We start from the raw sequence: 20,246 nt of genomic DNA, 5'->3' as shown, positions 1-20,246 counted from the left end.
TTTAACGTACTCCTACTCATGGCCTTCGTCTCTATCCATACTTATTACATCGTTTGATCTCTTACATTGATGTGGACAGGGCTGGATATCTTGAGGGCCAATAGTCTATATCAAGCTATTATGTATTTCTTGTAGACAGCCTTGCCTTGTGGGCTTGTAGACTTTCAAACGACAACATACTATCTTTTGTTTTAGGGTTGAATTCAAACACGTGTAATATCAATCACTTTGAAGCAACATGACTTCATAATTTTCTACTTCAGTTGCATTAACCATATCTCGTGACATCATTATATATATATATATATATATATATATATATATATATATATATATATATATATATATATATATATATTTTTGATAATGTGAATGTCGTGTATTTAAATTCTAATGTCAATACACAACAAATGTGAATGGATTTACACTTCGTTTGTGGCATGTGTTGCATTTGGTCAGGTATGTGTGTACTACGTTTCCTTGGCTTGTTAGTTTATGTACGTCTTTACGCGTGTATATTACTTTTCCTTTGATATTAAAAGAAATAAACATCATTATATAAAGAAAAAAATTATCATCCTTTAGACTGTTTCTTTGTTAATATCTAAATTTGTATCAACAATGAAACATAATGAAAAGTTTCATCGAGTTAGGTGACAGAATAAAAAAGAATCACCGTTTAGTATGATTTGAAACCTTAAAACACCATTGTTAGTGCATAGATGTGAAATACATTCTTATATTGATGAAAACAAATCAAACATGTGACACAAAAGGAAAATATAATTATTCATATGTTCATACCTTATCTCAAATAATCAGCAATGATGTCCAAAAGATGAATAAATTAGTGCAAATCAATCAATAAATATTGGATAAAAGCATCACTGCTGATGTTCGGGTACCTGATAACCAACCCGTATCACAATCAAGTTCGTCGGGTTCGGGGTATTCGGCTATCGGGTTCCTTAGATCAGGTTATTTGGGTAGTTCGGGTTTGGACATAAATCTTATTCACCCTTTCTACTATGCTATCTACTCATTGTTCTTAATGGAGACCTATCTTAAATATATAATTGCTACCTTTTTTTTTTCTTATAACTTCTCTAATATAATTGTGTTTGTCCAGTTGATTTCAAGTAGTCTTGATGATACTCATGTGTCGCCCAACTCCACCGTATCTGCCACTCTACAACACAACTCCACCTAGAAAAGATCTCAAACCCGAATCCCGAATCCCAGACCACCAAGAAACAAAATCAAAATCGTCCCACCAAAGTCAAGGTCAAAATCGAAGGATGAGAAACCATATTCAAAATTGTCATCCAAAGTTCAGTCCTCAAGGGGACAAGTTGTGTAAGTGTACTCCATAACCAAAAGGTTTGAAAGTTCAAATCCTGCAGAGTGTCAGTGTGATGTATTTATCGTAGAAAATCTAGAAATTTCTGTTAACACAAAAAAAAAAAGCGAAACTTACCAAACCAAGGCCAAAACGATGGCAATGTGTGTGCGCGTTCTTTTTTTCAGTTATTTAAGGCCCATTTAAGGAAAGAGATGGGCCTTGCACTTTTGATGATTATACAATCATATGCAATCATGCAGATAGATATCAACTGTGAAGTGATTGGTCCGAGATTGAATTATTAATTTATTACATAATAAAACACAAGAATTAAAATATACTCGAATATTATTATACGACACAAATGCAAATACAGCTTCAAGCAAAAAGGATTCTAGAATGAATATATATACTGACTATGACAAAAACAAAGATTCATACTTGCAGCAGGGAGTTCAACGATCAATAGGAAAAACCTTCTCCAGAAAATTGACGAATCGGTTGGAGTAGAACTTTGGATCGGCAACAGATATCGACATTGGATCATATCGAACTGATTTACATGCATGCTCGATTTTCTTTCGCATGCTATAGTCTTGTAGTATATCAATTATGCCCAGATACAGCACAACATCGTATACCTCAAAAAGTTCTACTTCTGCTGAATCTGAAACATCCTGCGAGACCTTGCGGTTTGCCTGAGCCGGCATGTTCACACCTAACTGCACTCGTAATCTGAAAAAATAATAATAAAACATGAACATCCCACAAAGACTTTACTATTCAAAATTAGAGTAAAATGCCAGTTTTATCCCTGAGGTTTGGCCAGTTTTTGCGACTTTCGTCCAAATGTTTGTTTTTCTGCATCTGGATCCAAAAGGTTTGAAATCTGGTTATTTTCATCCGGCTCGTTAACTCCATCCATTTTCTCCGTTAAGTCAGGGGTATTTCCGTCTTTTTTGTTAACTAAAGGACAATTCGGTCTTTTTCACTTTATGCAAAAAGACCTAATACCCCTGAAAAATACCGAGTTGCCCTTTAAGTTAAAAAAAAAGACGGAAATACCCGACTTAACGGAGAAAAATGGATGGAGTTGCCAAACCAGATGAAAATAGCAAAGATTTCAAACCTTTTGGATCCAAATGCGGAAAAACAAACCTTTGGACGAAAGTCACAAAACTGGCCAAACCTCAGGGATAAAAATGGCATTTTACTCTCAAAATTATATTATTAACTCTCACTGTGTGACCATGAGAAACCGTTGGGGAAAACTCACAGAGCCCAGCTAACGCTATCCATAGATTGGAGTTTGTCTCAATAACAAAGATGAAAAAGAAACTAATATCATATATTATATTACCTAGCGGTGCCAGGAAGAAGAAGATCGACTTCTTTGTCACCTACAGAAAACGCTCTCAAGGTATTTCCTCTTATGTGAGGACCCGGTGCGGTATTGACGGAACTGGGTTCATGTGTCACTAAAAGAAGACCCTTTGGAGGAATTGAGAGGTCCCTTGATACTGAATCTACAAGATAGTTGTAAACAATCAAATAATCTAGAATGGAAATCACAACATTCATATCAGGTAGAGTAAAATGCCATTTTTGTCATAGAGGCTTGGCCAGTTTTGCGACTTTGGTCCAAAGGTTTGTTTCTCCGCATTTGGATCCAAAATGTTTGAAATCTTGCCATTTTCATCCGGCTCGTTAACTCCATCCATTTTTCTCCATTAGGTGAAGGGTATTTCCGTCGTTTTACCTACTTTGTTTTGAATACTTGTATAGTTGTACATGAAGTGAAAAAGACCGAATCGCCCTTTAAGTTAACCAAAAAAACTTAAAAACGACGAAAATACCCCCAACTTAACGGAGAAAAATGGATGGAGTTAACGAGCCGATTGAAAATGGCAAGATTTAAAACCTTGTGGATCCAGATGCGGAAAAACAAACCTTTGGACGAAAGTCGCAAAACTGGCTAAACCTCAGGGATGAAAATGGCATTTTACTCTATCAGGTAGTGATTATTCACAAACTTACCATCATCAACAGGTGAACCAGATCGGTGTTTTGCATCTGGTGGTTCCAAGAGAGCCTTCAAGTGCTCGGGTGCTCTAAAATGCAATCCCAGAAGAAGGCTATAATCTATGATTTGTTGAGATTCCAAAAACTTGCAGTCTAGACGGATCTGCCTGCAAAATCGGTTAGGTTCATTTAAAGAAAGTTACGTGACTAATATGAATGACGGTCTGTATGTAACTTTGTATTGCCTATGAATGGACTTACTTAAAAAGTGCCTCACGCAATGACTTGTCCATGTGGAATTCATATGCAAGATCAAGGTCTTTTAATGTTGTGCCCTCATCTATATCATCTTTATTTGTAACTCTTCCATGATAAGAACCCTTCAAATCATAACGTCGATGTATCCGTAGTTCTGTTTTGAACATATTTCCCATGACTATAAACCGTACCTAGAAATGACGTCAAAAAAAAAAAAAAAAAAAAAAAAAAAAAAAAAAAAAACCTGTTAAAAAATGTTAAAAGAAAACTAGAATACATTAGTTAGTGATTCTTACCTTCTTGCCACCTCTCAGTGCTATCTCATGGAGGCCGAAAAATTTTGTGATCAGCGTGTTATCATACATCTTTACATGATCATAATAGCTTGGAAGCATCTTGAGTAAAACCTACAAAATATTGTAAGAGACAAGAAGCTTCTAATGAGGTTTAATTTGTTCATATAGATTAATGGTTCTATCCGGATAACAAAACAAAAATTTTTAGCCCTAAACAGTTACAAGCATATATTATTTAAGAAAATGTAGCATGTATGCTTCAAAAGGTTCAAACCTCGAGCTCAGATCTTCTTAGTGTCTTGATTACAAATCTGTCATCATGAGAGAGATAGAATATGCTGCCACTTTTCCCTGGAGAAGAAAGCTCTCTCAAACCATCATCCCCGCATATGGACATCATATATTCTGCAGCGTCTAACTTGAACAGCTCTCTCAAATTCCTGAAAAAAAAATTATCAAATATGCCGGAATTACACATAAATCAAATGTTAGGAAATGAGCTTTGTCTAACATAAAAACTAAGAGGTTCTTTAATCTGATAAGTAAGGTTGCCGCTAATTAAAATAGCTGGTCTTTTAAAAATGAATAAAGTACACAAACCCAACATGTATGCCAACAGCTAGAAAGATACCTGAAGACCATAGGACAGTAGTCTTTCCAATAAAAGTCAACCGAATAGTGTGGAGGTGTAAATTGTGAGCCTTTCCTTGGGAAGTACATTCTTATTCTAGCCCGTTCTCCAAAATCTGAAGATCTCACTTCACGCATCGGAACTGGTGTAATCTTGCCAACTGTGTACCTGTAAACTTCAAATCATATTCTGGAATGATATTTGTGCATGCTAATAAGAAACGGAGAAGTGATATCAGAGCTCATAAGCTGACATAAAATAATGGCTTTTCAAAACTACACATTGAGATTTAAAAACAATGAACCTTAGAGAGGCTAATTCAATGTGATTTCATATGACATATGTTATATTCTCTAGGACTCTTTTCTCTTGTTTTCTTCTTGACAGTTTCTATAATAACAACAAAAAATGAAATAGAGTTTACTGATGTATGAAGTTCAAGTTGAGTTCATTTACCTGATACCTAGTTGCAGATTTAGCATCAGACAGTAGCTTTTATGGCCTTCAAAAATATCCACACATGACTTAGTCTTCACTTCATTTGCATGCAATTTACTCTGCTGTTTGTTTTTAGATGACAATCCTGCATTATTCTTAACCCGTTCTTTCATTAAAACACCTTGCATGTACTCCCTTTCCCAGGCCACAGTACTATCACTGTCTAGTTCACTTTCCCCTTCATCTGATATACGAGATAACATATCTGTGTTCTCAGAAGTAGATAACGATAACTCTATAGCAGAATCCCCAATGCTATAATCTTCTTCGGGTGGCAGTCTCTTGCTCGATATTCGACCCGAGTCTCTAAAGAATCCATTAAACGATATCTTTTCGGATAAACTTCGACCAACATTACGTTCCGAATCCCTGAGTCTATCAGACCTACCAGAAGAACCGTCAGATACGAGGCCTTTCTTTTTCTCAAATCTTCTAAATGATTGCGACTTACACTTACTTCCTGCGGCATAAAGCGTGCCTTGACCATCCTTGAGTCCTTTAGTCCATGTCCCGAAATAATAACTACCGTCTGCGAACCTGTAGACACCAGACCCATGTCTATGACCGTTTGACCATGAACCGTCAAAAAGGTCACCATTCAGCCATTTCATCACTCCTCTACCACACATTTTTCCAGCTTTCCAGTTTCCGATATAAATGTTGCCGTTACTCCAAGCATACTTACCACTTCCTTCATGCACACCGTCTTTCCAACAACCATCGTAAACATCAGAATTACTATACTGCTTTCTTCCAAACCCGTTCTGAATATTCAATCTCCAGGAGCCTTTGTATACAGATCCATCGAGTTTAGTCAATGTTCCGAAACCGTGAAGATAACCCCCGGAAAAATCACCCTCGTAATTTGTGCCAGATGGCCAAGAGATTTGTCCTCTCCCGGACATTTTTCCGTCTTCCCAGTTACCATCGTAAACTGTACCGTCTGACCATGTGTATCTACCCGTGCCGTGGGGAATTTTACCCTTCACGTTGCCGTAATAAACATCTCCATCTAACTTTATCTCCTCTGTCATTCTGAAACAATGAGGAAGACACAACAAGTGAACAAACATAATCAGATTCTGAAATATGATTAAACGGATGCCATTTCAGGCTCACAAGTTCTCTTCAAATAAGAGAAAGCAATAGCGCAGCGGAATCAGATAATATTAGATCTAAAACAATTTTTAAGTGCTAGCGATGGGGTTATCAAGAAGAAAAGATGCTTAAACATAATTAGGCAAGGATACATCATACAGCTATCAGTTGATTACTTGATTTATGATTTGCAAACCTTTAAAGTCACTTTGCATCTAAACCTAATAGAATTTGAGTCTCACTCATACATGATACACCTCACTTTCTTTTTTGAAATACATCTTACAATTTACTTTTAAAGACTATTTCAACATTCACAACTCATCATACGATTTCTGTCAGGTGGTTAAATGTGTCCAACTTAATATCAGGTTATATAATGGAAAAAATCCATATAACAAATATTCAAGCTTATGGGAAAGACAAGTTGACATGAGTTTTCTAAGCATACAATGTACTACTTTCTGAAACCTGGTACATAACACTTCCTAGTCTCCTAGTATTCTAGTGCAACATGACACATCATACTTAATGTAATAACATAGATGGCATCTCTATTCAAAACTGTTTGTGGACCATAGATAGAAGATGTTTCTGATGCTGAAACATAATATTAGAACCTGCAAAAAAGATGAACATGAACATAACAAATCTTTTTGGTTACTAATCCCTTCTTAGGTGTACAAAAAAAAAACAGTTTTAGAACTGTAAGCGGAAAAAAACCGAAACACCGAAACCGGTTTTTTTAACCGGTTTTTTTTAAACCCGGTTTTAGGACCGAACCGGCGGTTTGTGACCGGTTACTATTCTTGATCTTTGCAACCAGTTTAAAAACCGAAACCGGTTTTAAAAAAACCGGTTAATAACCGTTTTTTGGCAAAAAAAAAAAAACGGTTAAAAACCAATCCAAACCAGTTAGACCGGTTACTGTTTTGGATTTGAAAAACCGGTTAATAACCGAAACCAGTTATATAAAAAAAAACCGATTTGTACACCTCTAAGTCAGCAACGTTAATTGAAGCATACAGAGTGAAGAGAATGGTAGTGTTCTGTACTTCTGTAGTCACAGAATGGTATAGGTTCTGTCATTTTATTAATTATACATAGAGTAAAGTACACGGATGGTCCCTGAGGTTTACCAAAATATTGGATTTGGTCCCTAGCTTTCCAAAAGTACACAGATGGTCCCAGTGGTTTGCACTTTGTAACACATTTAGTCCCCAACTTTTTACAAAAGTACATGGATGGTCCCCATAGTTTGCATTTTGTAACGCATTTATTCCCTTGGACATGCTAAAAACTTTAGATTTGTTGGCTGGGGACTAAATGCATTACAAAGTGCAAACCACGGGGACCATCCGTGTACTTTTGGAAAGCTAGGGACCAAATCCAAAATTTTGGTAAACCATAGGACCATCCATGTAGTTTACTCTTATACATACGATCAGAAATTCAGAATGAGTCAGTTGGAAGTATTGTCCGTTGACATAAGCTTGCCCTCATGCTTTTATTTATCTATTTTCTTAGCATAAATCATTGTATACTTGTCAGATGCAGACAATACGAGTGGATAGAACCTATAAACTTTAACGATTGATAACAAAGGAGTATCAACTTTTTAACTATCTCATTTTGAAGATAAGCGAATAACCATTACCAAGGGAAAGCTCTCCAACACGAGAAAAATTCCGACAAATGACAATTATGTTAGTCTTGTGTGGTTCTATGACAAGTATATTCGCTACACTTATTTTATGTTCTCTACTTCTCTAAGAGCAAGACATGGTGAACTTAAGAATACATGCTAAAGACAAAGGTGAAGTTTTATATCTTAAAATGAAATTTAACGATTTCAATTCAAAGCTGCGTATCTCTAAAAAATCTTGATCCAGACACCAAAAATCCCTACTCTTGACAGGGAAAAAAGCGCGTAAGTAGTGAAATCAAACATCATAAGAATCAACTATCCAAACAGAACTTAGTTTGATCGCTACAAAATTGATGTTGTATTGTATCCTAAAGTAATTAACTATAACTATAAAAGAATATATAACTGAACTTATATATTAATATGTAAATAGTCATATCTATCCATTCTTAAAAAGCATTGACCCAGATAACCATCGAAAACAAAGCCAATTTACATTTTGATACATCATATATTTAATTGCTATTACATATTAGTATATTACTAACAAATTGACTTTGACCAAAGCACAGCCTCATACCAGATACCACCTGACCTGAACAGGTAAACTTAATCAATTTAATTAACACCAAAAAGAGATCAATACTCGCTTACATTTTTCCTCAACTACCTAATCAACATGAAGATATCAAAACAATCTAGATGCAAAACACATAGAATAACAACCGATCTCCTAATGCGTAACAACCACTACCATTTTTCGCAACACTGCCTGTCAAACACAACATAATCAAAATCATTCCGCTTAACCATTCTAAGTATTACACATCCTAATACCATAATACGAGCGAATCAGCAAACAGTAACACATATAAACAAGCTCAATCGAATAGCTGTAAACTCACTCAATGACAATTCAAATTCACTATAACAGGCAATAAAACATCGAGAGAACTCACCAGTAGGATCGAATCAAACTCATTCTAAATTTTACACATTCTATTACGAGCAAATCAGCAAACATTAACACAGATAAAAAAGCTAAATCAAATAGTTACAAACTCAATGTCGATTCAAATTCACTACAACCGGCAACTTAACGACTAACAAACTCACCTGTAGAATCGACTCAAAATCATTCCTCTTCCTCATTCTAATTTACACATCCTAATACGAGCGAATCAGAAAACATTAAAACAGATAAACAAGCTAAATCAAATAGCTATAAACTCAATGACGACTCAAATTCACTACAGCCAGCAATAAAACATCAAGAGAAAACTCACTTGCAGAACCGAATCAAAATCATTCCGCTTAATCATTCTAAGTTTTACACATCCTAATACGAGTGAATCATCAAACATTAACACATATAAACAAGCTAAATCACATAATCACAAACTCAATGGCGATTCAAATTCACTACATCCGGAAACACTGTAGGATCGAATCAAAATCATTCCGCTTAATCATTCTAAGTTTTACAAATCCTAATGCAGAGCGAATCAACAAACATTAACACAGATAAACAAGCTAAATCAAATAGCTATAAACTCAATGAAAATTCAAACATTAACACAGATAAACAAGCTAAATCAAATAGCTATAAACTCAATGAAAATCCAAATTCACTACAACATGTAGGATCGAATCAAATTCATTCCGCTTAGTCATTCTAAACTTTACACATCCTAATGCAAGCGAATCAGCTTAATGCATATAAACAAGCTAAATCATAAAATTAAATACCTATGAACTCAATGACGATTCAAACTCACTACAACCGGCATCAAAACACCGATAAAACTCACCTGTAGAGTCAAATCAGACGAAATCAAGCCAAATCAGCTCAAATCTATGCAAACTTTCGCATCAACCCTAAGCAGATCAACAAAATCAGCAAGATCCACCAGTGAAGTAACAACAAATCGACAGATTGAACCTTCAAAGTCGAAAATCATGGAGAATAAGATGAATTTGTGGCGTATGTATAGTTGAACTTCAGGAGCTGGTGTTCCATGTGCGTGTATGGTGTGAGATGAGTTCTTTCTGGTACAGAAAGGGCAAAAAAAGGGAATAATGAGTTTCAGGGGAATGAATAATAATGTGAGAGATTGAATACGTGGCAGTCATGCAAAATGCGTGAAAAGATTGAGAGCCGTTGGATCGGAAATGATCGGGTGGAGATGACGCGTTCGGTGATGTGACTGGAAGTCGAGGCAAAGCATAAGGTGAGTTGTTAAGATTCATGGATTTAATTTTTATTTGAGGTAGCGAATCGCATCAAATTTTTTATTAAAGTTCAAAAAATGAAATATCATATGTTATTTTAGATTTCTTTTTGTTGCTAAATTTAAAGTTCAAAAAATGAAATATCATATGTTAATTTTAGATTTGCTAAATCTTGAATGGTGAAGAAGGGATCGGATTCATTGTCTTTTTACTAGGCTAGACCCCTCAATGTTAAAAGAAAGGATAAAGGAGATTTAGATGCCTTATTTTAAATAAATTTCGGTTTTTTATTGGTGTTTTTCAAACATAACCGGTTATTGAATAGGTGTTTCTACTACTTTACTAGTCCGATCAATTGGACTAGTTATGTTGAACTTAAAAATTGGATGATATTATAAATAAGAGTAAATTACTTTTTAAGTATTCGTGTTTTAGTGGTTTTTAATCACTTGAGTTCAAAATAAAAAAAAAAATTAACGTTCCGAGTCCCTAACCGCTCATTTTATAATGTTTTGAGTCCTTATATTTTGGTGGTTTTAACCACTTAAGTCTAAAATAAAAAACACAAGTGTTAAAAATTGGACTCAAAACCATATAAAATGAGCAGCATAGCCGGCCCTAGGGGTGTCCGGGGAGGACCACCGGCCAGGGCCCGTGTTTTTCGGGGGCACATTTTTTTTAAAAAGTCCGATATATATGTTATGTATATTATATATTATTAAACATAAAAATGACAACCATCTAAAATGTGTAGCCGAGTGGTTGTATTTGTTTGTTTGTGGATTCAAGGTATCGAGTTCGATACTCAATACAAGCATCCTTTTATTTTTTAACTCTTCCCTATTTTGTTATCTCGTTTTTATTCGTGAGAGACTTGAAAACAGAGGTGTATAAATTTAGCTTTACATACCTTATCAGCTATTTGAGTACTTATTAGTTATTTATTTAAAATACGCTTTAACGTAAATTTAGTTTGGAAACAAGCCGGGTCGATTGTAGGAGAGCTTCACGAATCATTGGTTGGCTATTAGTTTATTACGGTATGTTATTTACTCATTCAAATACTATGATTTTGTCATTTTTGGCAATTGCATTGTTTATTGCTATAACTTTAATCGTTGTTTTAAAAAATTAGTTTACGTCGTATATTTATATATTTCGTTAGCACCTGAGGGGCACATTTTTCTGGGCTCGGACAGGGCAGCTGAATTCTCATGGCCGGCCCTGATGAGCAGTTAGAGACTCAGGTCGTTAAACTTTTTTATTTTGGATTCAAGTGGTTAAAACTACTAAAATACAGGGACTCAAAAAGTAATTTACTCTATAATTAATTATAAGTTGAGTAAATTACTTTTTGAGTCCATATGTTTTAATTGTTGGAAAAATTACAAGTTTTGTCCTTTATCTTTATACCACTTTTCAGGCGGTGTCCTTTACTACCTATTTTGTTGCAAGTTTAGTCCTTTACACCCAACCTAGTTAAAAAACCTGTTAATTGTTGACAGGCGGTGTCCTTTACTAGATATTGTGTTGCAAGTTTAGTCCTTTACCTAAGTAATTTGTTGCAAGTTTAGTCCTTACACCCAACAATTAACAGGGTTTTTTAACTGGGTTGGGTGTAAAGGACTAAACTTGCAACAAAATGCCTAGTAAAGGACACCGCCTGCCAACATTCGTTAAAAAAGACACCGCCTGAAAAATGATATAAAGATAAAGGACAAAACTTGTAATTTTTCTTTAGTTGTTTTAATCACTTAAGTCTAAAATCAAAAAGTTTAACGTCGTGAGTCTCTAACCGTTCATTTTATAACGTTTTGAGTCCAATTTTTAACACTTGTACTTTGATTTTGGACTCAGGTGGTTAAAACAAATAAAACACATGTACTCAAAATATTATAAAATGAGCGGTTAGGGACTCGGGGCGTTAATTTTTTTAGTTTTAGACTTAAGTGATTAAACCACTAAAACACAGGGACTTAAAAAGTAATTTACTATTAAAAGTTTTAAAAATATAGAAGATGTATAAATAAAACTAGTAAACACTAAAAAAGCAGATGTGATTTTCTTTAATTTAAGTTAACATAAAACGATAAATATTTATATATAAATAATTTCAGATTTGTAGGCATACAAAACTTAAGGTGAGGAATGAGACATGCGTCAAATCACAATTTCAAAAGGTAAGGTCATAAATGAAGAAATATAGATGTGGTGAGAATAGAGGGACACGGACTGAGACATGAGTCAAATCACTATTTCAAAAGGTAAGGTGATAAAGCTATTAATAATCACACGGTAAAATCTTATTTTTATGAGTTTTTTACTAAAAGCGCATGGTCAAAAAAATATTTACTAAATTGGTGTTATTAAAAAACTCTTTATTAAAATAGTATTTTCTTTAACAACTTGTTTGTTTCTCTTCAAATCTCATTGGATAACCTACAAGTTCACTAAAAGAAACATATTTTGAAAAAGAAAAAATATAAAAAATTCATAACACTAATGTTTTGATCGTTTGAAAATTTATTTTTGGTTTGTTTATTTTAAATTTATATTTTATTTGTTTCCAATGAACTGATCATATGTTTTTATTGAACTTGATTTTTAATTTTACTTTACAATCTGTATTCCATTTCTTTAACATTTTATTTTTAAATTTCAAAGTTTAATTGAACTTTATTTTTGTCTTGATGTATTTTGTTTTTTCTTACAAACGAATATAAATGAGTAAATGTGTTCATATAAACAAACGAAGATAGATGAACATATACTCATTTGAAGCTCAAATTCTAAAGTTCGTAATTAGTTCACGAGTAGGTTTTCAATCTTAAGCTTAACTCTACATTATTTATTAATTATTTTCTATACAATTTTAATAATTCTATATACTTTAATTATAATTTATATATACAACATAATATATATTTATCACCATCATTTTATTTTTAAATTAATATTATTGAAGAAAATGTATAAAACAAATTAAATAAAGCTATGTATATAACATGTGCGTTTAGATTCGTGTAACAACTTGAACTCAAGCTCGTATATTAAACAACCTTATTTAAATTTTTAGACTCGAATTTGGGCTCAAGCTCATTGAAGCTCAAATTAATACGACCTTTTAGCGAGTTGATCTCAAATTACTGGTCATGAGCAACTTGACTCATTTATACCTAAATACAAGTTGTAATAACATAATTACAACCTATTAAAAATGGAAGTTTAGTCATCCTAAGAGTTGAAAGAAAAACAAATAAATTAAAACAAAACCAAGATATTAAAACTGGAAAAAAAATCTTAAAAAATATAAATGACAATAGGAGATACATAAGATTGAGAAAGAAAAATGAAATTTACAAGATACGGTTAAATTTATTTTTATATAAAATAAAACAAATAAAACCTATTTTCTAAACTTGAACAATCTATTTTTCAAATTATTAATATATTAATGTTATATATTTTATATTGTGTTTTCCAAAATATGTTTCTTTTATTGAACATATAGGTTATCCAATGAGATTTGGAGAGAAACAAACAAGTTGTTAAAGAAAACACTATTTTGACAAATAGTTTTTTAATAACACCAATTTGGTAAATATTTTTCTCACCCACATTTTTTTGGAAAAAAAAAAAAAAAAACTCTATTTTCATATGGTGTATACGGGTCGTAAAAAGTTATACGACCCGTATAGAATAAAGTGAACTGACGGGCTAGTGAACTGACAAACGTTGTACAAGCAGCTTTTATCAGTTCAGTTTATTCTATACAGGCCGTATAACCTTATACGGCCCGTATACACCATGTGAGAATAAGATTTTTGTCTGGTCGTATATAATGTATACGACACATTTATACCGGCCGTATAAGGTTCCCGTATATTTCGAATTTCGTTTCAAATTTTAACTATCTGACTAGACGTAAGATTCTTTGATTTGATGTTATATTCCTCGATTCTCATGCCAGTCATGTGATTAGACGTTAGATTCCTCGATATTTGTGCGAGTTATTTGATTCGATGTTATATTCCTCGATCTGCGTGTTAATCATTTGAAACGATGTAGTATTTCGTAGAAACGTCTATATAAAGGACATTAATCTTATTCATTTTCATTCAACTTCTATTCCTTTTTTTCTATATTTCTTTGTATTCAAAGTATATTACGTTATCAATGTCGTTTTGGGGTGACGGAAACTTTTTCGGTAGTGACTTGGCTAGCGAGTCGAATCAGGGGAGTCATAAAAATAATCAAAATAACAATCCGGGTTTGTTTGATCTAAATGTTCTGTTCGATCTCAATCTTGCGTCTGATGCAAGTCAAGATCCTTGGGGTTTGGATGCCTTTCAGGGTATTTATGTTGGTTATTATCCACCGCCGCCCGTTAGTTTTCAATCCTCTCTTGCTAGTGGAGGACCACTGCCCGGTAGTTTTCAATCTCCTCCCGGTAATGGCGGAGCGTCTGAGGGTCGAAACGATAACTAGGAACCTAGTGAGTTTGAAACCGATCAGGTATAACATTTATTTATACATTTATTTGTTGTACGTTTAATATTATTGGTTATACATTTGATGTCAAACAAACGACCAGTTAAAAACAAACGACCAGATAATAAACATGAAGCAAAAGCAAAGTAAACTTAATATCGGAACACATACCGACTGCGATTTCGTCAATTCCACATATACTAATAAAAAAATTTGTTAGTTGTATACGGGCCGTATACAGTTATATGGCCCGTATACAAGACATAAACAGTGCTTGTATATTGAATATACTAGTGAATAAAAAAAATAATAAACGTTGTACACGGGTCGTATACAGTTATACAGCCCGTATACAAGACATAAACAGTGCTCCTATATTGAGTATATGAGCGAATAAAAAAAATAATAAACGTTGTATACAACCCGTATAACGTTATACGGCCCGTATACATTCATTAATTCTCACATATAAGTATTTCGTTAGAAATTCGATAGCATGGATGAATTGGTGGAGTGGTGTAGAGAAGTCCGATGCCAAAATCGGTACGCGATAGTCACCAAACATACGATCTATGAGAAACCCCCAAGCGGGCAGCCGTTAAAAATTTGGCTAACGTGCGATTGTGCCGGCCACCACAAGCCAACAGCCATGGTCAGACGGACCGTGTCACACCCCAACCGATGGCGGTTGCATCGGGGTGCGGCACTAAGCGAATCAGATTGTCCAAGAGAATCCATAATGACTAATTTAATGACAATATTTAACAAGTTTAATATCCCATACTATCAAACAAATATTTCAACAAAAGTCATAACAGAATCAACTCTCTCAAACAAAACTAATCCGACAACTTAGACTCTTACGTGAGTTTCTAGCATTTCTATCCATTTGCAGCAAAACAATCCATCAACCTATTACATACGTTAAAATAAAGTCAATACAATAATGTAAAGGTGAGTACACAAGTTTAGCATAAGTATAGTATAAAAAGCGTTTACGCATAACCAGCATGTAACACGTAAAGGTGAGTTTCTAGCATTCCTATCCATTTGCAGCAAAACAATCCATCAACCTGTTACATACGTTAAAATAAAGTCAATACAATAATGTAAAGGTGAGTACACAAGTTTAGAATAAGTATAGTATAAAAAGCGTTTACGCATAACCAGCATGTAACACGTAAAGGGCGAATCAAGTAAGCTATCAACAATGATACAAGCTAACCACATGACTGCGAGTAGTGTATGCGCGATACGTGTACACCGAAGTGAGCACGTAAAGTAAGCAAACCTTAACAACCCCTGAATAAACAGGTGCTGAGTCCAAACTATAGTACTATCGTTGCTAAGGGTGGTAGGGCAACTCATCACTGTGTAAACATAGCAAACAAGCATTCAACTAATCACGTATAGCATGCGAGAGCGGTTAGCGTTTATAAAAGAGTTTAAGTGTTGTGTGTTGTGTTTTTTATAGAGAACGTATGTAACACCCAAAAGTGCGTTAAACGAAAAAAGGGTTCGAGTATACTCACAGTGTGTGCTTAGCAAGTAAACACGGTCTGGAATGGATTGAAGGGAGCGCCGGATCAGCCTGCGTACGGGAACAAAAGCGCAAGTCTTCCAAAATGTTGAAACGGTCGAAATCGGAGTGTCGAGAGGGATACAGAGGCTTCGTACGAAGCTAGGGTGTTCGTACGAAGGCGTGCCTTCGTACGAAGGGAGGCTTCGTACACGTGTTGCTTCCTTTGTCCAAAATCGAGTGTTCTTTGCGGCTTTTGTAACACCCGGAAAATATTAGAAATTATATAAATAACCATGTCAACTACGTTGGTCACAATTAAGGATAAAATAACTAGGAAAAATTAACCTAGTTAAATATGTCCCTTAAAACAATAAAGAAAACTTGGTTAATAACCCTTTATAAAACTTGGATAAGTGGAGGGACTAAAGTTGACAAAAACTAAAATGGTTTTAATTTAATTAAACAACACACCATAACACACACATTAGTGTGTGTTCTGGTCGAGATTTCCACAGGAGCTAAAAAGGGTTCTCTACATTGAACCCTAGCATACACAAATCAACCAAATTGAAAAGACAAATCAAGTTTAAATCGAAAACCGAGCTGAATTTAGTGATCACTGAAGTGAAGGGATCACAAGGTATGTTAAATTTCATCATTTGGTTTCATCTCGAATTCTTGGTGAACACTTGAAAACGAAATTATTGCTAGAATATTGAATATATGAAGGATGCTATGTTGAATCCATGTTTAGGAATGAACTATAGTTGAGAAACTTGATGAATGGATGATGTAAATTATGAAAATTATAATCATCTACATAAGTGCTAAATGGGTTTTGTAGGAAGATGATGAACACTAGAATTATGATCATCAAATCGGTGTTATTTGATTTCCAGGAAGTAAGTCTAGGTGTTGTTATGCAAACTAGACATATGAACTTGTGAAATATGTTTAATCTTGGCTAAATAACTAGTCATGAAACTTAGTTGTAGATTTTATAAAATTATGCCCACAAGGTGTTTGTTAAAATGCCTAAACCAAAGCAAAATTGTTGAAACTGAGAGTAAAACGCATAATCAAATTATATGGCGAATTATGTGAAGTATAATGCGATAAGAGTTCTAAACATGTCGTTGGTTGAACTCTATAGGCAAGGCGATTGAATCTTCGAGCGCACAAGCTGGGGCGGAGGCACGCTTGAAGGAAAAGCTTAGAGGTACGTAACTTATGGTTTCGTTACATTATGCATAAACATTGATCGTAGTTATGCTAATGATGATGTAGTGTAATATAGGAGTTTGTTGTGTCATTGAAGTGACGAAGTTCACTCGACAACCAAACGGGTCAAAATAATGGTTAGAATTAGTTTGGTATGCCATTGAAGTGATGGTTTTCACTCGACAACCAAACGAGTCAAAATGATGTTTTAAAACGATAATGTTTGAAGTGACTTGAATGTTACACAATAAATTGGTATAATAAGTGCGTAAGCCAAGAAACGGAAACGCCAAATTTGATTTTAACGAACCCTTGAATTGGGTCAAAAGTTTAGAAACATGACTTTGTAGAAATTACTTAAATATGCATGCTTGAATCAATGACAACAAGCATGATGCTATTGTGTGCGCAAACCATGTATGTGAGTGAAACGCCAATGTTTGATAAGCTCTGGGGATGGGTAAAAACATTTAGAAACAATTATTGATAACGAACATATAGTGTAACTTAAAACTAAACGGGTCGAATATTTGTAAAAAGAGATTTATAAGCCATTTGCTTATAAACCGGATTTCGATGCGAATAAAGATGATAAATGGATCCGTAATTAAATTACGGACGCATAGGAAAAAGAATCACGCAAATCGGATAAGTAGATAAAAAGTTATGACATTTGGAAGTTGAATTTTGGTTAGAAACTATAGCTGGGCAGATATACAGGTCCCAGATACGGACCTGCTGGAAAGTGGTCTCCCACGCGGCACGCGAGGGGACATGGTGGCACTGGCGCGCCACGCGAAAGAGCAAGGGAAACCTCTCGCGTGGCGCGAGAGGCATGAATCTGGAAAATTTATTTTTATTTTGTTGCTTGATGCTAGAAACTTGTTTAAATTCATTTTAAGCTATCAAAACTAACTTTTATGTTGGTTTTGAAATTAGGTGAACATAGTGTGCTCCCGAATGAAGATCAAACAATGAAAGTGAACCGAACACATGTCCAAATGAAGCTTCCGCGTTGATCTTATTTTGTTTAAATAAAAGTGAACTTTGTAAACTGATAGAGTTTATTATTCAATCGATGATCCCCTTCTTCTCATTCCTTGATAATATATACATACATTATGAGATCAATTAGGATCCCCTAAGAATGGAAACAATAATCACAGTATTATACAAAGGGAATATACAAGGAATATGCTATAATATTCTATTACACCCCGCAGTCGAAGCGGGAGGTGATCGAATGCTGAGACTGGAGCGTAAGTCTTCAAAGAGGATGCGAGGTAAGCCTTTAGTAAAGATATCCACTATTTGGTAGCGCGATGGGACATGTAAGACACAGACTTGTCCTCGTTGAACCTGTTCCCGAACGAAGTGGATGTCAAGCTCAATGTGTTTGGTGCGCTGGTGTTGAACTGGGTTCCCTGTGAGATATATAGCACTGACGTTGTCACAGTAGATGATAGTGGCTTTGGTGGGTGGACGATGAAGTTCGAGAAGTAGATTTCGAAGCCATCATATTTCAGCAACTACATTGGCCACTCCCCGGTATTCGGCCTCAGCACTGGAGCGTGAGATAGTCGGCTGACGTTTAGAGGACCAGGAAATGAGATTATCCCCGAAGTAAACACAATAGTCACTGGTGGAACGTTGAGTGTTGGGACATCCAGCCCAGTTGGCATTCGTGTATGCCAGAAGAGTAGGGTCTTTGTGATTTCCTAGTGAAAGACCGAAGGTGATCGTGCCCTGAATGTATCTAATGATCCGTTTTAGAGCGTTCCAATGGTCAGTCTTTGGAGCGTGCATGTGCATAAAAACCTGTTGAACTGCATAGCTGATATCTGGCCGAGTAAATGTTAAGTATTGTAAAGCACCTGCGAGACTTCTGTAGAGAGTCGGATCTGGGAAATCCGTGCCAGCATGAGCACTGAGCTTAGAATTTGTGTCCACTGGAATGGCAACGGGTTTGCAAGAAGTCATACCCCCACGTTCAATAATGTCGGCTGCATAGGTCTGCTGGGAGAGGAACATAGAGTCCTGGTTGCGGGTGACTGATATCCCGAGAAAGAAACTTAAGGGCCCAAGGTCTTTCATGGCAAACTCCTTAGATAGATAAGACATGAGACTGTCTCGCAGCTCTGTGGATGATGTAACAAGTAGAATGTCATCCACATAAAGAAGAAGATAGGCGGTGTGGCTATTGCTATGTATTATGAACAAGGACGCAGCACAGCGACTCTGTATAAACCCCAAGGTGAGAACGTAATCAGTGAAATGTTGATACCAGGCACGGGGAGCTTGTTTGAGCCCATATAAAGACTTTTTCAGTAGGCACACATGATCGGGATACTGAGTGCTGCGAAAACCCATAGGTTGATGCATGTATACTGTCTCGTTTAATTCCCATGAAGAAAAGCATTAGTTACATCCAATTGGTAAACCTGCCATGAGTTAGAGAGAGCAATGGATAAAACTGTGCGGATGGTGGCTGGTTTTACCACCGGGCTGAAAGTATCCCCACAGTCAACCCCAACCTGCTGTGAGCGCCCATCACAAACTAACCGGGCCTTGTAACACTCAAGAGTGCCATCAGACCTGAACTTGTGTTTAAATAACCACATACTTCGAATGATGTTCATATGAGGGGTGTGTGGCACTAAATCCCAAGTATTATTTTGAATAAGTGCATGAAACTCGTTAGTCATGGCGTTCCGCCATGCCGGTGCGGACAAGGTCAGTGATGGGTTTTTGGGGATGGGAGTGATGGTGGTGGTGGTGTGGAGGTTAAACAATTGTTTAGGTTTAACGATGGCGTCCATGGCATGCGTGCGCATGGAACGTTGTGGGGCCGGTTGTGAAGGTACGTTGTGAGGTGAGGTCGGTTGAGCCGGTGAAGGGTTGGGTGATGTGTGTGGGTTGGATGGACCGGTTTGTATTGGTGGGGTAGGGGCCGCAGTTTGGGCAGGAGGTGTAGGTTGTGGAGTTGG

At 35.6% G+C, this 20,246-nt stretch overlaps 2 protein-coding genes across 2 annotated transcripts; both read right to left on the bottom strand.

Moving 5' to 3' along the window:
* Positions 1-1,616: 1,616 nt before the first annotated feature.
* On the bottom strand, positions 1,617-9,880 carry LOC110884744 (phosphatidylinositol 4-phosphate 5-kinase 8). The gene is made up of 9 exons (XM_022132456.2): positions 9,605-9,880; positions 5,006-6,082; positions 4,550-4,717; positions 4,193-4,358; positions 3,919-4,029; positions 3,626-3,813; positions 3,380-3,531; positions 2,703-2,868; positions 1,617-2,077 (listed from the first exon to the last, which is right to left on the bottom strand). Exons 2-9 carry the CDS (start codon positions 6,079-6,081, stop codon positions 1,798-1,800), a joined length of 2,307 nt encoding a protein of 768 aa, XP_021988148.1. The 5' UTR covers position 6,082; positions 9,605-9,880; the 3' UTR covers positions 1,617-1,797.
* Positions 9,881-18,774: 8,894 nt separating this feature from the next.
* Positions 18,775-19,641, bottom strand: LOC110881342 (uncharacterized mitochondrial protein AtMg00810-like). The gene has a single exon (XM_022129628.1). The coding sequence runs from the start codon at positions 19,639-19,641 to the stop codon at positions 18,775-18,777; it is 867 nt and encodes a 288-aa protein (XP_021985320.1).
* Between the last annotated feature and the right edge of the window lie 605 nt (positions 19,642-20,246).

Source organism: Helianthus annuus, chromosome 10 (genome assembly GCF_002127325.2).
Source record: "Helianthus annuus cultivar XRQ/B chromosome 10, HanXRQr2.0-SUNRISE, whole genome shotgun sequence".
Classification (NCBI taxonomy): domain Eukaryota; kingdom Viridiplantae; phylum Streptophyta; class Magnoliopsida; order Asterales; family Asteraceae; genus Helianthus; species Helianthus annuus.
This window is presented reverse-complemented; position numbering and strand designations above follow the sequence as displayed.

Excerpts from the sequence above, each read along its gene's own strand:
- LOC110884744 (XM_022132456.2), bottom strand. The coding sequence starts at position 6,081 with ATGACAGAGGAGATAAAGTTAGATGGAGATGTTTATTACGGCAACGTG. Across the intron at positions 3,532-3,625 it reads TTGCGTGAGGCACTTTTTAA|GCAGATCCGTCTAGACTGCA; the intron begins GTAAGTCCATTC and ends CCGATTTTGCAG. Across the intron at positions 2,078-2,702 it reads CTTCTTCCTGGCACCGCTAG|ATTACGAGTGCAGTTAGGTG; the intron begins GTAATATAATAT and ends TTATTTTTTCAG.
- LOC110881342 (XM_022129628.1), bottom strand. The coding sequence starts at position 19,641 with ATGCATCAACCTATGGGTTTTCGCAGCACTCAGTATCCCGATCATGTG.